This window comes from Balaenoptera borealis (assembly GCF_965194805.1).
Source record: "Balaenoptera borealis genome assembly, chromosome: 20".
Taxonomy (NCBI): domain Eukaryota; kingdom Metazoa; phylum Chordata; class Mammalia; order Artiodactyla; family Balaenopteridae; genus Balaenoptera; species Balaenoptera borealis.
Window position 1 is genome coordinate 49,849,421 of NC_138879.1, and position 17,075 is coordinate 49,866,495.

Genomic DNA, 17,075 nt, shown 5'->3' on the forward strand with positions numbered 1-17,075 from the left:
TACAGCCTCTAAGTCATCATTTATTGATTTATAGAGCACCCATCACATGATCGAGGTGCTTTACAATACAGTAAACATCACAACAGAACTCACATAGTTAAATACAATCAACAAATTACAGAACTAAAAAAACAAACAAACAAACAAAAAAACTGGAATGAAGCAACATTATGTCAAATTTCAAAGATGCTGAGAAGTGGCAGTACACAAAAGGTAATTCCACCAACTGGGGACCAGACAGGCAAATACACAGGCACCACAACCCCAAACGGGCAGATTTGTAGAGGGTGAATGAGCATATAAAATAAAATTTCACAACCAAGAATGAAGGCCATTAAAGACACTATGACACCCAAGTAATCACAGAACTAGTGGAATAACCTCACAAAAATATTAGCTTGTAATGACAAGAAAACCAACCTCATTTGGATTTTAAACTCACAAGAGGCCAGAAAGCCACTGAGATCATCCATCCCATTATAAGCATAGACTGAAATCGATAAGCCTTTACAAGAACTTGGAATAAATTTAGGAAACAGGCAACGGTTCTACAATCCATAAGACTATGCAGGTGTTGTTGATAGTTGGCACAAGGTCAGGGAGAAAAATCCTTTTCCTAAAGCAGACAAGACTCACACTAATGATGAGGCACTGCTGGGACAAAAGCCACCTGGATCAGTGTCACCTGAGTGTGGTTTAACATCAAATGTAGAGGCATTTAGATTCACAGTCAGATGAACACTGGGAAAGGCACAGATGACACCTCTGACAGAGGAAAAGAAGCCAAAACATCTCTCGAGGCCTGTGTTTCCATATGTAGCACGCTCAGGGCACCATATGGAAAGGGGTGTCATGAGACCTGCACTCATTCCTGGCTCTCCTTCTACTCCCCAAGATCTAGCCCTAAAGAACACATGGTTCCACCAAAGTAACTGCATTAATGTGGCACTTAAAGTTCAAGAATAGTTGTCCCTGAGTTACTAGGTCATTTGCTCCTCTCTGAAGAGTCAAATCCCAGGTTTTAACTCAAGAGATTGCTAGCAGAATTACAGCAATAGGAGAGCAAAATTCAGACTCCATCTTGCCACAAGCAAGCACCATGTGAACAATTTCTGATTTAAGAATAAAAAGGGATTGCATTCAAAGTCCCAGGTAGGCATGCAGTACTGGCACTTTGGGGCAACAATGTTTACAGAGTCTTTGAAAAAGTAAAGTCACACGCCAAGTTCTTGAAGAAAATTGGGCTGCAATGAATCAAACAATTTCACATTCAGCCATTACACATTTATGGGCTTTTTTAATGCTTCAGAGTGAAGAAGAGACTGAGATTTAGAAAAATCACTCTCTACTGTGACTACATCCTCAATTATTTTACTTCTGCTTTAAAAAAGACATGCAAAGTTCGTAAAGGACGGGCTCCTTGCAGGAATCCTTTCACTCTTCTGCCAAAGCATTTCTCCAAACCCCACAGAGCAGAGATGCACCAATTCTCACTGATTCTCACAATTAAACACCATGTCCCATCGGGTACTGTCTCAAGTTCTATCCCTTATATGCCAAAGACTACCTCCCAGTCCCAGCCTCAAACACAGAGGAACCTGGGCCCACCTTTAACACTGCACATGCTCATTTTACATTTCCTGAAATTATTTTCGAAAACTTATGATATGAAATATACTTATGCTCAAACAGTAATAAAAATCCAAGTGCACTATGTCAGTGGCAAAATCTGTATATGTCAAATAGCAAAGCCTTTCCATCCCTGTAATGCTTTGAGATTCACATAAGAATCTATACAGAACCCAATACATATACTGCCATGGCCATGTGATTTTCAAGTATTAAATTTGTTTGCATAAGGAAACAACCTGAGATTTTTCTAAACTGCACTTCTCTGGCACTCTATTATAACCTTCATTCAATACAATAAAAGCCAACAACTTGACAATTATTGGAAAAAAATTATATTTTGGAAGAACTCACTACATAAGGTGACAGAATTCCAAAATCAAATTACATGAAAATATACATCGCAATTTCTTTGTACAATAGGTGAGAAAAATCTGCAGTATAGAGAATAGAGGCAAAGAAATATGAAGGGCTAAGGAGAAGGGTGTGTGGGTAAACAGCATTTTTAATAGCAAACCCAGAAGTTAAGTAGAAAGCCTGCAGCTGTGCATGCTTTATTCATCCAACCTTCACATTAGGTAACTGAGGGCAAAAATAAAACCAAATCAGAATTTTGTATTGTTTGGGGTAAATTTCAATAATTTTAAATCTGAATTGAATTCAGAACCAACTCTTTTTAGTTCTTGGGGAAAATGACTGAATTCAAGAGCTCTCAACAATGAAAAAATGTTATTGCTATATCCAATCCAAGAGATGGGTGCAAGTATAATACAAAAGGGATGAAGCACCTAGTGATGACCATTCCTCTGAAGTCATCATTAAAAATCAAGTAGTTGCTTATTGAGTGTTTCAGTATTTGAACTAAATGATTTGAAAACTTCCTGGCAGACAGAAGAGATAAAAGCAAAGGGGAGTGTGTCCAAACAAAGAAGATACAAAGTTTAGTAAGTGAAAAGAGTTTAATGAAGCCTCAATGGTTTAAAGGAAATTAAATGGAAACTTTTAATCCTAATTGCTTTTTATCTGACATGCTTTAAGGAGTCTTTTAAAACTGATAAGAAACAATGAATAGGGAAAGAAAACCTGCTAAAATCTTTTAGAATTTACACGATTCTTATTCTACTACAAGAAAGCATTATTTGGTACAAGGTGTGTTTGTGGATGTACATGAACAGTATATATATTATCCGGATCATGTTGTGCTATGTACAGGTCTTTACAATTCTTCCTGAAGGTTAAAACAGTTCATTAGAATTCAAAATGCGTAATCATCTGTAAGTTGGCACTTGTTAGGCTCTTGTCAGCATTGATACTGGCATGTTTTATTGCAGCCCAGTTCCAGCCAGTGTTTGCCAACTTGTTACAACAGAAGTCCAGCAATAGGTGGGTAGAGTGCAGGAAAAACAGTGCCATGTTTCTCAATTGGAGACCTACAAGAAAGCAAACAGCATTATATAATGATATTATAAATTACAAAAGAATTAATTGATTAGAAATATTTATTTGTATTCCATTTCTTGGGAAACAAATTTTTCATTTCACTTTAAGCTCACTTTTGTGCTTTTCCAATATGATAGCCACATACAACCATTTCATTTTAAATTCAAGTAATCGTTAATAAAATTTTAAATTTAGTTCCTCAGTCACACTACCCACATATCGAGTGCTCAGTATGTCCACTGACTACCATGTTGGACACTGCAAATATAGATTATTTCCATCAGTGAAGAAAGTTCTATTACTAAGCCTTAACTTAGATTTCTCTAGGTTCAGTCCAAACCTATTTTATCCACGAAGCCTCCGACAACTGACCTTCTCTCCCAATTAGTTTCCTATTGTTTTGTATCTGCTGATCTCATGTGTTCAATTGGACTAGAAGAACCACAGCTAAATAAAAACAACTACCACCTTATCGAGTGCTTATTATGTGCCAAGCAGTATACAAAGTGTTATACAAACTTATCTCATGTAATGCTCATAATCACCATATGAAAGGGTTTCCCCCATTTTACAGAGAAAAGAGAGACAAGGTCACAGAGCTAATTAATAAGTGGCAGAGTTTCCTGTTCAAAAGTTTAGGAAAACACTAGTTTCAATTAAAAAAAAAAAGTCGAATTAAATGATTGGACTTTTCAGAGCTTTTATTATATGAACGTGTCCTTTGAGTATGTAGGGGAAGCAATAGAAGGGGGCAGGGGAGGAGAATACCTATTACTATTACATCGGATCAAGTACTCCAGAAACACAGAAGTCTGAATCACCTGCCAAGCCAATGCTGGTCACAAAGAAGTCTAATAGAAGACGACTGGGAATCCAAGGGATATAATTTTAAACTCCTAACAATGAAGCCCAATGTACTTAGAGCCATGGCAAATATTTAACTCACACCAGACGTGTGAAAAGTTCAGTGTGTCTTCTAAATCCCCGAATGAATTTATCAATATTACAATCACCCGAATTCAACCATACCAGAGCTCTGACGTGGGCAGGAAGAAAGCTGTGGGCTTATCTATGGCCGAACATGTGCCTATTTCCCGAATTTAGACTGCCTCCCTAAGACAGCTCCTGAGAAGTAGAATGACTGCTAAATTTCTCTCCAAAGGGCTCATACCAATCAATGTAAATGGTCCCCAGCAAAGCACTGAATCCACCAAATATGAATATACCACCTTCACCAGCAATCAGGTTCTATCGTTTGCACACAGATACACATATGTGCACATGTTTTATTAGAAAATCTAAAGACACAGACTGATACTCAAGAGAAATCATTATGAATAGGACTGTAACTTTTAGGTTATGTTACTTAAATGTTTTTCCAAAGACTACATATCACACCCAAATTTACCCCTGCCCAATTAACCTCTCAGGGCTGAAAAAGAACTGGGTATAGAGCTTGGGCATTCAGTAATCATTCCCTTATGATATGAACAAGAAATTTCAGGGCCACAAAAGAACCATTTAAACTGTTTCCATGTGAGGTTTTAAAGAAAAATACTCCAGAGAGGGCTGACTATAGAAAGTCATTAACGACCTAAAATCAGGTATTGGAGCCTTTTAGTAGTTAGGACCCAGCTTTAAATAGCTTTAGCTTCTTCAGCAGGAAAAGAAAAATCTACTCCCCCCCACCCTTTAAATAAAATATATTCTAAACAGAAAAAAGGCCTTGGTACAGAAAAAGCAAGTTTGTTGTTCTTTTCTCTAGAAAGAGAAGTGTGAAACTGAATTACCTGCATAACACTCAAATAAACGGTGCTGACCTAAAACAGTCATTTACAATTTGTAAGCATATCCCATTTCTGGTTTAAAATAAATCTTCTGTTGTGTGACGTTGTTAAAAAATCACACCATTTTTATATTAATGGAAATTATATCAACTGTATGTCTTTACAAAATAACTTGTCTATTTTTTGCCTCAAACTTACACTTCATTATTCTTGATTTCTAACCTACAAATCCGGAGATGGTTTAGTTGGAAAGTGTCTTGTTCCATTTATTTCTAAAACTAGAATCAAATCATTAGTTTTCCATGTGGTTACACAATTTAATCTTTTTAAAAGGCCTAAAAAATAAAAAGACAAGTGTGATTTCCAAAAAAAAAAAACACTTTTTTTTTTAACACTTTTTGATGTTAAAGACAATATTGAAAGTAATTCGTCATTCAAGGGTAAGTGTCCCAATAAGCTCAACCATTCTTAAGTGAAAGCAGTCCATGAGTTAAATAGCTTAGTATCAAGGAAGTTTTCCCCATTATCTTTCACACAGATGATTCCAAAAGTTCCAATTCATTCTACACTGCCACCAAATATACTACTTACTAAACAACAACTCTCCCCCTATCACCAATCCATCCGTTTTTCCCCCAAACTGAACTATTCTTTTTCTTTTCCTTATGTCATGCACTGGTGACCATCCACACACTTCCTTTCTGAGGTCGGTAATACCTCACTCTCCTAGCTCTCCTCCTTGTGACCAAGCAGCCCACATGTTTCTGTCCCCTAAATGTGGAAATTGTGCAAGATGCTGTCTTTGGCCCTAGTATGTACTGCTCTCTATACCAAATGAATGGTCATCTCTACTCTAGAGACTTCTAATCTCACTCGCAGCCCTACGTCTAACCTCCGTCCTAACCACTCAGTACCAGTCATACTTTCTCAAAGCGGCACCGTGCTTCTACTCCCACTAGAGCTCCGCGTGTGGTTTAACCTTTTTTATGCCTGATCTAACTGGCTAGGTGAACAGCTCTCTAATGGCCTGGATAATGTCTATGGCACTCCTACAGAGCCCCTTCTTTCCCAAGAAAACAGTGCCTTTGTAAATATTCATTAACAAGAAATGAAATGAGCTCAGGGTCAGCTGTTCTTGGTGTTACCTCTCATTTCAAGATATAAATCTTAATCCTTAATAGCACGCAACTGTTAAAAGGGAAGCAGATATATATTACTGAGCTAGTAAAATATCAAGACAATGTTGAAAGTACAGAGTGTATGCTATGTATACATTTGTTATAAACACAGACACACAAAATCACACTTGTGTGTACATGTGTGTTGGGGGAGAGTAAGATTTCTGAAAGATTAAAGTGTTTACTTCTGATAGCAGAACTGGGGAGCTGAGATGGGAAAGAGATTTACTTTTCCTTATATATAGCTGCAACTATAAAGGTAGCAGTCAGATTCAGAGGGAACCAAAATAGAGCCATGATATTTATGGGTTAGAGAAGATGTTTCTAGAAGGGACGTCAATAGTCAATTCAATTCAATTGCTACAGAGATTAAAAATCAAAACTAAGGGACTTCCCTGGCAATCCAGTGGTTAACACTCCCCACTTCCACTGCAGGGGGCACAGGTTCGATCCCTGGTCGGGCAAACTAAGATCACACATGCCTCATGGTGCGGCCAAAAAAACCCCACTAAACTAAAATTAAGCCTTTGGATGTGGCAAACAGGCAGCCCCTGGTTTCCTTATTACTTTAGTTTTCTGTGGAGAGGGAAGAAGGTGAGCCAAATGTGCTGGAAGATAGACAGTTTAAAAAAAAAAACAAGGCAAAGCCCCTTTGTTTCCCAGGTCCCTCTCTTCCTCCCTAAAGTTAAGTAGTACTACAAATTTTAAGAATTTTCCATATTTCTTCTAGTCCTTTCTTTTTAAAAAAACTTTTATTCTATCAGATTACTATGATAGAATAAAATATAGTCGGTTTTACTTTTTTTTTTTTTTTTCCCGTTGGGTCTTCATTGCTGCACTTTCTCTAGTTGTGGCTCGCGGGCTCTAGAGCACAGGCTCAGTAGTTGTGGCCCATGGGCCTAGTTGCTCCGCGGCATGTGGGATCCTCCTAGACCAGGGCTCGAACCCGTGTCTCCTGCATTGGCAGGCGGATTCTCAACCACTGGACCACCGGGGAAGTCCCCGGTTTTACTTTATAATTTACATAAATATCATACTTTTTTTTTGAAAATTGCTTTTCCTACTCAAGATTGTGTTGAGATTAAACCATGTGATTATATATAACTAAGTCTACATTAGGTATTTTAGCTGATACGATAGAATATTGTAACTGATATTAATAGTAACTGATCAATTCTAATAGGCCTTTTAAAAATTACACACAATACTGCAAGCAATATCCTTGCATCATGTCTCTCTGTACACATGTGCTAGAGTTTCTCTAACCTATACACCTAAATCGCAGGATATATGTTTTCAAATTGACTAGCTATTACCAAATTGCTCTCCAATGTTGACAGAACAACTTCACTTATGCCAATATTTCAGGTACACCATTTCCCGAAATCCTCACCAACACTTGGGTTTCTTGGACATTTTGATTTTTGACAACCTGATGGATTTGATGTCATCCCCTGTAGCTTTGTATTTCTGCTTACAAATACAGCTGAATTAATTTTTGCATGCATAACAACAATCATCTTTCTTTTTGTTTCTATTTATTATCTATTCATATCATTTTCCTTTGTGCTGATATTTTTCTTATTGCTTTGCAAAAGTTTGTAGATTCTAGATAGAAATCCTGAATATTAGATTTACAGAAAATTTTTCCCAGTTTGCCACTTATTTTTGTTAACTTTATCTTGTCATAATATTTAAGTTTTTGGTTTTGATACAACCAAATTTATCAAATTTTTTCCTTTTATGGGTGTTACTGGTGCCTAATAAATCCTTCTCTACCTTGATATTCTCCTGTATTTTGTTCTGATAGTTTTGTTTTTCGTATCTGTCTTATGTTTTAAAATTTACTGGAGATAGCTTAGTCTCCTCCTTACCTCAGTCAACAAGATCACTATAGATCACCTGTATTAGTGGGAGTGAGATGGATGCATCCTTGAAGCAGGTTGAGTAGAGTTTGCACTTTTCTTCATAATCTTATTGTAACACAAGAGATCAGAAAGCCTCAACGTTTAAGGAGCTCTAATTTTAAGGAGATACGGGTGAGATGTGGAGGCTAATCCCTAAATGATCTGAATATGAAACCCATCAAGGATGTGGTCCTATTGTGATAATCACATACTCCAAATGTGGTCTCAAGTAAGCCATGAAGAAAATATGGCCGCCTAGGAGGAACAGAAGCCATATACATGGAGCCACATATACTTCTATTTGTGAGAAATGACTCTAGATTCATGTGTACACATATGCAACGAGGTAAGGCAGAAAATCTTCTATCTTACTGTGCTGGGTTACACAGTGCCTACTATCCTGGGTCAGGGTATCTACGAAACAGATTCTCAGACAGGTATTTGTAAAACGTTTACTGGGAAGTGCTTCCAAAAACAAGAGTGAGGGAAATAGGTCTAAGCAGAAGAAGAAGATGAACTGAGGGGGGCAGTTGAAATAAAGGCTTCAGTCAATCCCACACTAGAATGGCCCTTCAGATAATTCCCAAATTGAGAAAAAAGTCCAAGCCTTTGTATCAACCCATCCCTTACCCAAACCAACTAGTCCTTGGATGCAAGTGGCCTCTGGAGAAGGGGACTAACTTGGGCAAGTGATCTCTTTTAGCTAAGGGCAACTCCTAGGAAGCAACTCAGCTATGAGTTATCAGTAGGCAACATTCCCAGCAGGCTGGGATATGATTATTTCCCTCTGGACAGGAGACAGTAACATCCACTACACCCATAGCTTATCTTCTCTTATCATCTTACTTATTCCCTGATGAAGCCAACCAGCAAGTTGTGAGTTGACCTATGAAGAGGCCCATGTGACAAAAAACTTAGGACTCAGTCAATGGCCTGTAAGGAATAGAAACCTGACAAAAACTAGTTGACTGAATTTGGAAGCAGATCCACCCACAGCTGAGCCCTGAGATGGCTGCAGTGCCAACCAACACCTTGACTGCAGCATAATAAGGAGCCCAGAGCCAGAAGAGTCAGCCGAGTCATACACGGAACCCTGGCCTATGGAAACCATGAGATAAGAAATGCTGTTTTAAGTCACTGAATTTTAGGTAATTTGTAGCATAGCAATAGAGAACTAATACAATCCCTCTAGCCTTGATACAGAACCAAAAGACCAAAGTCCTTTTGTCTAGTGGTATAGAATGTGGCCATGCTGCTGATCTATGGGAAAGGGAGGATTTGTTTCTCCCTTTTTCCTCTCTCTTCATCCCATCCCACACCTGAATTAGAAAAAGGATATGGTTATTATTAATAATCTTTATATAGGAGACACAAATACTACATGATTATACTTATATGAGGTATCTAAAGTAGTCACACTGATAAGAAACATAGAGTGGTGGTTGCCAAGGCCTGGGGAGAGGGGGAATGGAGAGTTGTTGTTCAAGGGGTAGAGAAGTTTCAGTCGTGCAAAATGAAAAAGCTCTAGAGATGTACTGTACAACAATGTGCATATAGTTAACAATACTGTACACATAAAAATTGTTAAGAGGGTAGATTTAGGTCGTGTGTTTACCACAATAAAAGTGAAATGAAAATCTGGGTCAAGTACATCAACACTAATGCTTCCAGTTTAAAAAAAATTACATTAAGTTATGGATTTCGATGTAAAAAATTACATCATAAAAAATACTAAATTAAACTTTTCATTCAACCCAAATAGAATGTACATTTTTCAAGTGCTTATTGTGGGTTTTATTTCGCATCATCCTATCACAAGACTACAGAGACTGAGGATATTCAGAAAGTGCATGAAAAAAGCAAGTCTTTAAGAAGAGTTTGAGTGATAGACTAGAGCTCGCTAAATCTGCCACAAAGCAACAGGTTTCTACAGTATAGCCGTGGGCATAAAAATCATGTAATGACAGAGACATTTAGATTATGTGGGGCTTCCCTGGTGGCGCAGTGGTTATGAATCCGCCTGACAACACAGGGGACACGGGTTCGAGCCCTGATCCAGGAAGATCCCATATGCCACGGAGCAACTAAGCCTGTGTACCACAACTACTGAGCCTGCGTGCCACAACTACTGAAGCCCGCATGCCTAGAGTCTGTGCTCCGCAACAAAAGAAGCCACCGCAATGAGAAGACCGCGCACCACAACGAAGAGTAGCCCCCACTTGCTGCAACTAGAGAAAGCCCGCGAGCAACAACGAAGACCCAACACAGCCAAAAATAAATAAGTAAAAATAAATAACTTTATAAAAAATAATAATAATAAAAAAATAAAGATTATGTGGGCACCTCAACCCTACAGCCCACCTTGTTCTGTGCATTAGGTAGATGAGTAAAACATAGACCCTTTTTTAGAAGATATTAGTTAAGTCATGGAGTCTGATGTGATTTCTTAATTTAATTTTCAAATGATTTCACTTTTAGTGCAATCCAAACAGATGACTGGAATTGGGTACTTACTGAGGCATTACTTCCCAACTGCATCATATCATACGTAACAAGAGCAGTAAGACAAATTCATAAATGGCTAAAAGTTAAGACTATGTGCTACAGTGCTTCAGAAAGGGAAGAATTTGCTTGGGGATGAAGAGCAATAACTTCATGAAAGAAGGGGAATTTGAAATGGACCTCATCTCAAGTGGCAAAAGAAACAGGACACATATTCCAGACCCTTGGCACGGGAAATGGGTTGAGTATTTGAGTTGAATGAATGACAAGATACATTTCAGAAAGAGGGGGACTATATGAGCATACGAGGGAAGCTACTAGCAATTTTTAATCAACATACAATAGACAAGATTGGGTCCCTGAATGCTAGTTAAGTACGTCTGCTTGAATTACTTTTTTTTTTTTTTGGCGGCACCACACAGCTTGTGGGATCTCAGTTCCCCAACCAGGAATTGAACCTGTGCCACGGCAGTGAAATCTTAACCACCAGACCACCAGGAAACTCCCCTTAATTACTTATTCATCAATGTTTCCCAAAGAATGTTTGTCTTTGGCCACAGGGGGGCCAAAGGATCCTCGTGATGAGGATGAGCTTCAGACTGAAAACAAAACGCAAAATCGTTTACTCAGTTCTTACCAGTGAAAAACACACAGTTCAAAGACTATAATTTTTTACACAGAAGCCTGAGCTTAATACTAACACAATAAGTTAGGAAGAGTAACTAAAATTAACCATTAAAATATTAGTGCATTAATTTAATTCAAAATTCTGTCCTATCTAACATCCAGCTGCCACACATACCCTTCTACAACAGTGCACAGACATTACAATGCACGAATGAATCTATATGTAGGACTTGCGACTTTAAAGAAGGATGTGTAAGCAGTGCTGACCTGTTTGCCAAGATTTCCAGTTATTGCTTCCTACACCTTTAATTGTAAGTTCTCAGTTTAGTTTCATCATTAACAGTATACTATACTGTTTTTCAATTAACCTATTCTATGCAAGGAGGTATTTTGATTCAACATTATTATTTGCCTCCATCTTCTTTTTACGTGAACCTTAATCTTGATAAGTATACTTTAAAGATGTGTATGTTATGATCAAGTATAAATTAACTCTAATCCCACCAACAAAGATAATATATAATCCCTTACAAGACTGGTTCGTGACACTTCATTCGTATTTATTTATTTTATTTGCAATATACTATCAAGGTAAATAAAATTCTTGATTATTTCCTAAATTTATAAAGTACTGTTTATAAGGTAAAATCACGCATAAGCTTAGGCTCCAACCTATTATTTCCTTCCACTCAATTCGTTGTTGTCGCCAAGCTCTTTTCTGACTGGAAAATAGTATGGGTAAAGAAAACAAGCCCTGAAGTGTTTGTTGTTCCTAAGATATTGTCCGACCCATAAAAGAACCAATGCAATGAATGAGCTGAGCTTTGTGAAGACTAACATGGCAGTTGTATCCAGGACAAATATCTAGGATGAAGTGCAGGCCGACACAAAAGATGTTCAACTAGTAACAAAGAACTTGACCTAAGGTGGTGGAAAGCAAGAGTCAAAAGAAAAGATGAGGATCACTGACTAGACGTGTGGGAGGTATTAGATGTAATGATAATGAAATCAGGACAGGACTGTTAGCAAAAATAAACAAAACAGATATAAATAAGATGGTGAAAAACAAATAATTTGAAGACTGCAAGGTTATTGCTATATCTGTTGGGAACAAAGAGAAGTAAGGTTAATTTTCAGCATTTTAGGTTATTATAACAAGATCTAAAAGTAGATATGAGTCTTTTCAGAAACTTAGAGATATCAAACATGAAAACAGAATGAAAAGTGGGTAGACTTTAGCTTAACTTCTGATTTACCTTTGCATTTGATACGTTTAATCATAAAAATCATAAATAAAAATTAAGACAGTGTGATACCGGTTCAAGGATAGACAAGCCAACCAAAGAAACCTAGAAAGGTCAGAAACAGATCAACACATACCTGGAATGTAGTTTTACAACATAACTGACACTGCATATCAGTGGTGAAAGGATGGACTTGTCAATAAATGATGCAGTCAACAGTTATATATTAGGGGGAATCAAAGGGTAAAGTTGAACTCCAACTCACACCATACATCAACCAATTTCAGTGAATTCAACACATTTGTGAAAGGCAAAACCATAATAACTTTTAGAAGACAATATACAATAGTAGCTTTCTGATGGCAGGGAAGAAACTAAGACACAAAAAGTAAAACGCATACAGGAAAGAACTAAAAAATTAAACTGCATTAAAATTAAGCACCTCTGTTCATCCAAAGACACCATGGAAAAAGTGAACTGACAAGGATACAAATCAATAACCTAACTGAAAAACAGGAAAGACCAGAATAAGCATTTCACAGAGGAAGTGTCAATGGTCAAACACATGTTACAATACGCAATTGCATTGGTAACTAAGGCAACACACATTAAGTCCATAATGACATATCATTTTACACCAGATCAAAAACTTTGGGAAAGCAAACTTTGAAGAAGTCTGATAATATCAAATGTTAAAGAGAATATGGAACAAATGGAATCCTTGTCCTTGCCAAAAGGAGTATAAATAGATGCAACATTTTGGAAGACAATTTGGCATTATCTACTCAAAGTGATGTGCATATACCTTTAACTTAATGCCACCCCTACATAAACACCCAAGAAACTCTTGTAGTATCTCTGCAACAAGAAACAAGGATAGCCACATTCTCTGTAATAGCAAAAACAGAGCAAAATCGGGGAATTCCCTTGTGGTCCAGTGGTTAGGACTCTGTGCTTTCACTGCCCTGGGCCCAGGTTCAATCCCTGATTGGGGAACTAAGATCCTGCAAGCCAGGAGGCATGGCCAAAAAACCCCAAAAGAACAAAAAACAAACAAACAAAAAAACCCAAGCAAAAACAAAACAAAACAACAACAAAAAAAGCAAAACAAACAAAAGAACCCCTCCCCAAATAGAGAAATAATGCAATGAGAATCAAGAGTAATTTATCTAATGAAATACTACTTAACAGTGAAAACAGAAGAAATATAACTGCACATAACAAAGACCAATTTCAAGAATATAATGATGAGCTAAAAGTCACAAAAGAATGCATACATTATAATTCCACATATATTCAGTTCAAAAACATGGAATATGTTGTTTAGGAATACAAACTTGATGAAATTGTGAAGAAAAGCAATGGTAAACAAAGAATTGGGAATATGAAAAAAGGATGGGGTAGGAGGGGAATATAGGAGATGTAACAGGTAATAAAGTTCTTTTTCTTTTTTAATATTGATTGATTGATTGATTGGCCACACCACACAGCTTGTGGGATCTTAGTTCCCCACCAGGGATTGAATCCGGGCCCTCGGCAGTGAGAACACAGAGTCCTAACCACTGGACCACCTGGGAATTCCTAAAGTTCTTTTGCTTTAAATAGGTGGCCAGGTACAGGGATGTATCATGTATTCTGATTTTTTAGATGCTACGCTTCATAAACAGGTTTTATCACCTCGATATTTGATTTTAAAAAGGGAAACCAAATAACTTAAATATCACACATTTGGTCAATTCATCTACACCATGTCCTCTTCTAAGCCAGATGGGTGGCTGCTATCTTTGGCTCCTTGCTAGACTTAAAACGGACTTGTGGACACATGGTATACAACAAAAGGGAAAATTTTCCTACTGGCCCTATAAGTAATAAACAAGGAGATAAAGACCAATTAAAACAAGAAAGGTAGATGTTTAATATAAAATATGATCCTTTTTTAAAAAAAACTGGGAAACAAAAATTTAAGTCATTCTTTATTCATATAGCACAGTATGAAAAGATACAAGAAACTTCAATGCCTAGCTTAATCAAAGATGGTAAACCAAAAGGTAAAACGGAGGAAACTTAGCTTTAAAAAAAAACAGAACAGAACTTTATAATGAGAAATTTTACCATCAGTGAGAAGAAATAGACTGCTACCATACTAACAACCAGTTTAACACAGAATATCTAGTAAAAAACAGCTGCATTTACTGAAGGAAAAAGCAAGCGGATGACACTATTTCTGCTGAGAAATAGGAGACTACTGGATACTACCACTAAAAAATGAGGCCAATGAAAACAAGCAATTCAAATACCCAAATCACACAATTTCTAAAAACATTTATGACATGTATAAAAATGCAAAAGAATAGGACAATTTTTAAAATGAACTTACCCTGAAATAAGTGAAGTTACAGCTGTTGAATAAATGTCACTCAAAAGCAGTCTCTTGGCTTTTTCTTACACAGCGGGCAACTTTCCTTTTGAATTCTCCATTTCTGTCTTCCCTCCATTCTTTCTGTAAGTACCAAAGTAACAGCAACTGATTTTATGTAAATTCCTCTTACAATCTCAAATACTAATTTTAATTTTGAATGTAATGCTTTGGCAATGTGAACACTTTTAAAATGTTAAAAAGTTGACAAGGTAGAAAAGTAGTCAAGAAACACTTTTGCAAGGCACTCTGCTAGGATACATGCAAATGACCTCTACAGGCAAAAGTTTCTTTAAAAAAGGACAAGGCCCTGAAGATCATTAGAGGTTTTGTATTATGCTAAGAAGAAAGCTACGACTTACAAATAAGATATCCAGGCTATCTAAAGGATCACCAACTCTCCCTACTGGTAGCAACCAGAAAATAAAGTAGACATAACAGTGCCTCCAATACCAAGTACATGGGCGTAATGCATCATACTGAGATGATAATGAGTACTATTTCTAGTGGGGGCGGGGGGATGAGGGGGTGGGACACATGACAGTGACAATATCACTATCACTGCGTGGCCCATGAAAATGGAACACAAAACAGCACCAGCATAGTTTCACAGGAGAATAGAGCTGATTTTACTTAGCAAGTAAATAGCAGGAAATTCTCACAAAAATGCCCAGCCCCTTTTTCCCCCCCTGTATCATCCATTTAGGAACAGCAAAAAGTATAGAAATCTTCAATACTTGCCCGTGCAGAGGAAGAGATCTGAACAACAATTTTTGCCCTCAAAGCAAGGCACCCCAGAAAGCCAAACATTATAATAAATTAAGAGATAAACTATAATGCTAACATGTACAGAGATTTGGAGATGTTTGATGAAGTATTTATGGATAAAATGTTATTGTCTGTAATTACCTCATTATCATATTTAAGAAATTTTTAAGGAGAAAGGGTCAATTCCAGAAAAGAAGGAAGGTCAATCTCAGGAAAAGAAAAAAAAAATCACCTAAAAAGAGCACTTAGCAGAGAGAAGTAAGACTGAGAGCAGGGAGATCAGATAGAAAGCTATCACAATAACGTAGGTAAGAAGTTAAAAGGACTCAAATCAATGGCAGAGGGGTGGAAAGGAATTTAGATATATAATTTGACTGACATTCTCTGGTGACACACAAGACTGGGCAAGGATGACTTCTAGGTAGAAGACAGATTGGTAGATGATGGTTCAAAGCAGGAGCTAGCTAATAACAGAGTCGCCATTTGTTGAATCCACTATGCCACACACTGTGGATGACCAGATGGGTGGTGTTATCATCTGCATTTTACATGTGAAGAACCTATGGAATCAACAGACCAAAAAGCAGATATGTTTATCTCTTAGCTCTCCTAAGATCCTATTAAAATGATCATACCGGAATTATTTTTTTAAGGTATAAATCCTCACTATCAAAGAAAATGGCATTAAAATCATCTAATAATGGGGAGAAATTTTTTCTGGAAGACCAAAAGTAGATGGAAGAACAATGAAACACGCAGCAGAGGAGAGAAAGTAGTAGCCTACAGGAGTCTCAATGGAACCCCAGCAAAGGAGGGGAAAGGACCTACTGAACAGAACTCTGAAGTTAAAGTCTGGAAATGACAGCTCTGAGAAGTCAGTAAGAAGTGGGGTTGAGGTGCATGCCACAGCTAAAGAAGACCCAGTGCAGCCAAATAAATAAATAAATAAATAAATAAATATTAAAAAAAAAAAAAAGATGTGGGGCTGAGGGACTTCCCTGGTGGTCCAGTGGTTAAGACTTCATGCTCCCAATGCAGGGGGCTCAGGTTAGATCCCTGGTCATGAAACTAGATCCTGCATGCTGCAACTAAGAGCCTGCATGCCACAACTGAAGATCCTGCATGCCGCAACATAAGATCCCGCATGCTGCAACTTAAGATCTTGCATACCGCAACTTAACATCTCGCATACCGCAACTAAGACCCAGAGCAGCCAAACAAACAAACAAACAAATAAATAAATGAAGTGGGGTTGAAAAGAGATTGACAGAAAGTCTGTATGACTCAATAGCTTGGCCTTTCCTCCTACTTACACCCAAAATTTTAATACCTTCCTAAAATAATAATGATATATAGATTTTATATAAATATACTGAAGACCACTAGAATTAGAGCTGCTAGTGTGGGTATTGGTACTGAAAGTAATTACTTCTTCACTTTGGCATTTAAATGGTACCCCTCTTCCTTCAACTCACTCTTATTTAATTTTTCACTCTTAGTTTAACATCTGGCTTATTACTCACACACTCTTTTGAGTGGAACCAATTCTGCACACATGAGCCCCTTATGTTGTCTGG

The 17,075-nt window shown here is 37.4% G+C and overlaps 1 protein-coding gene across 2 annotated transcripts in view; it reads right to left on the reverse strand.

The window, feature by feature from the left end:
* UBE2G1 (ubiquitin conjugating enzyme E2 G1) overlaps positions 1–17,075 on the reverse strand; it is a 97,300-nt gene continuing 80,225 nt past the window's right edge. Inside the window, exons 5-6 of one of the 2 annotated variants that reach the window (XM_082370841.1) lie at positions 14,692–14,814; positions 1–3,059 (exon numbers count right to left, since the gene is read on the reverse strand). In XM_082370841.1, coding sequence (XP_082226967.1) covers positions 14,728–14,814 — 87 coding nt within the window. In that variant the 3' untranslated portion in view covers positions 1–3,059; positions 14,692–14,727. Of the gene's footprint in view, positions 3,060–14,691; positions 14,815–15,877; positions 16,059–17,075 lie in introns of those variants that run through there. The other variant, XM_082370842.1, reaches the window with a different exon arrangement.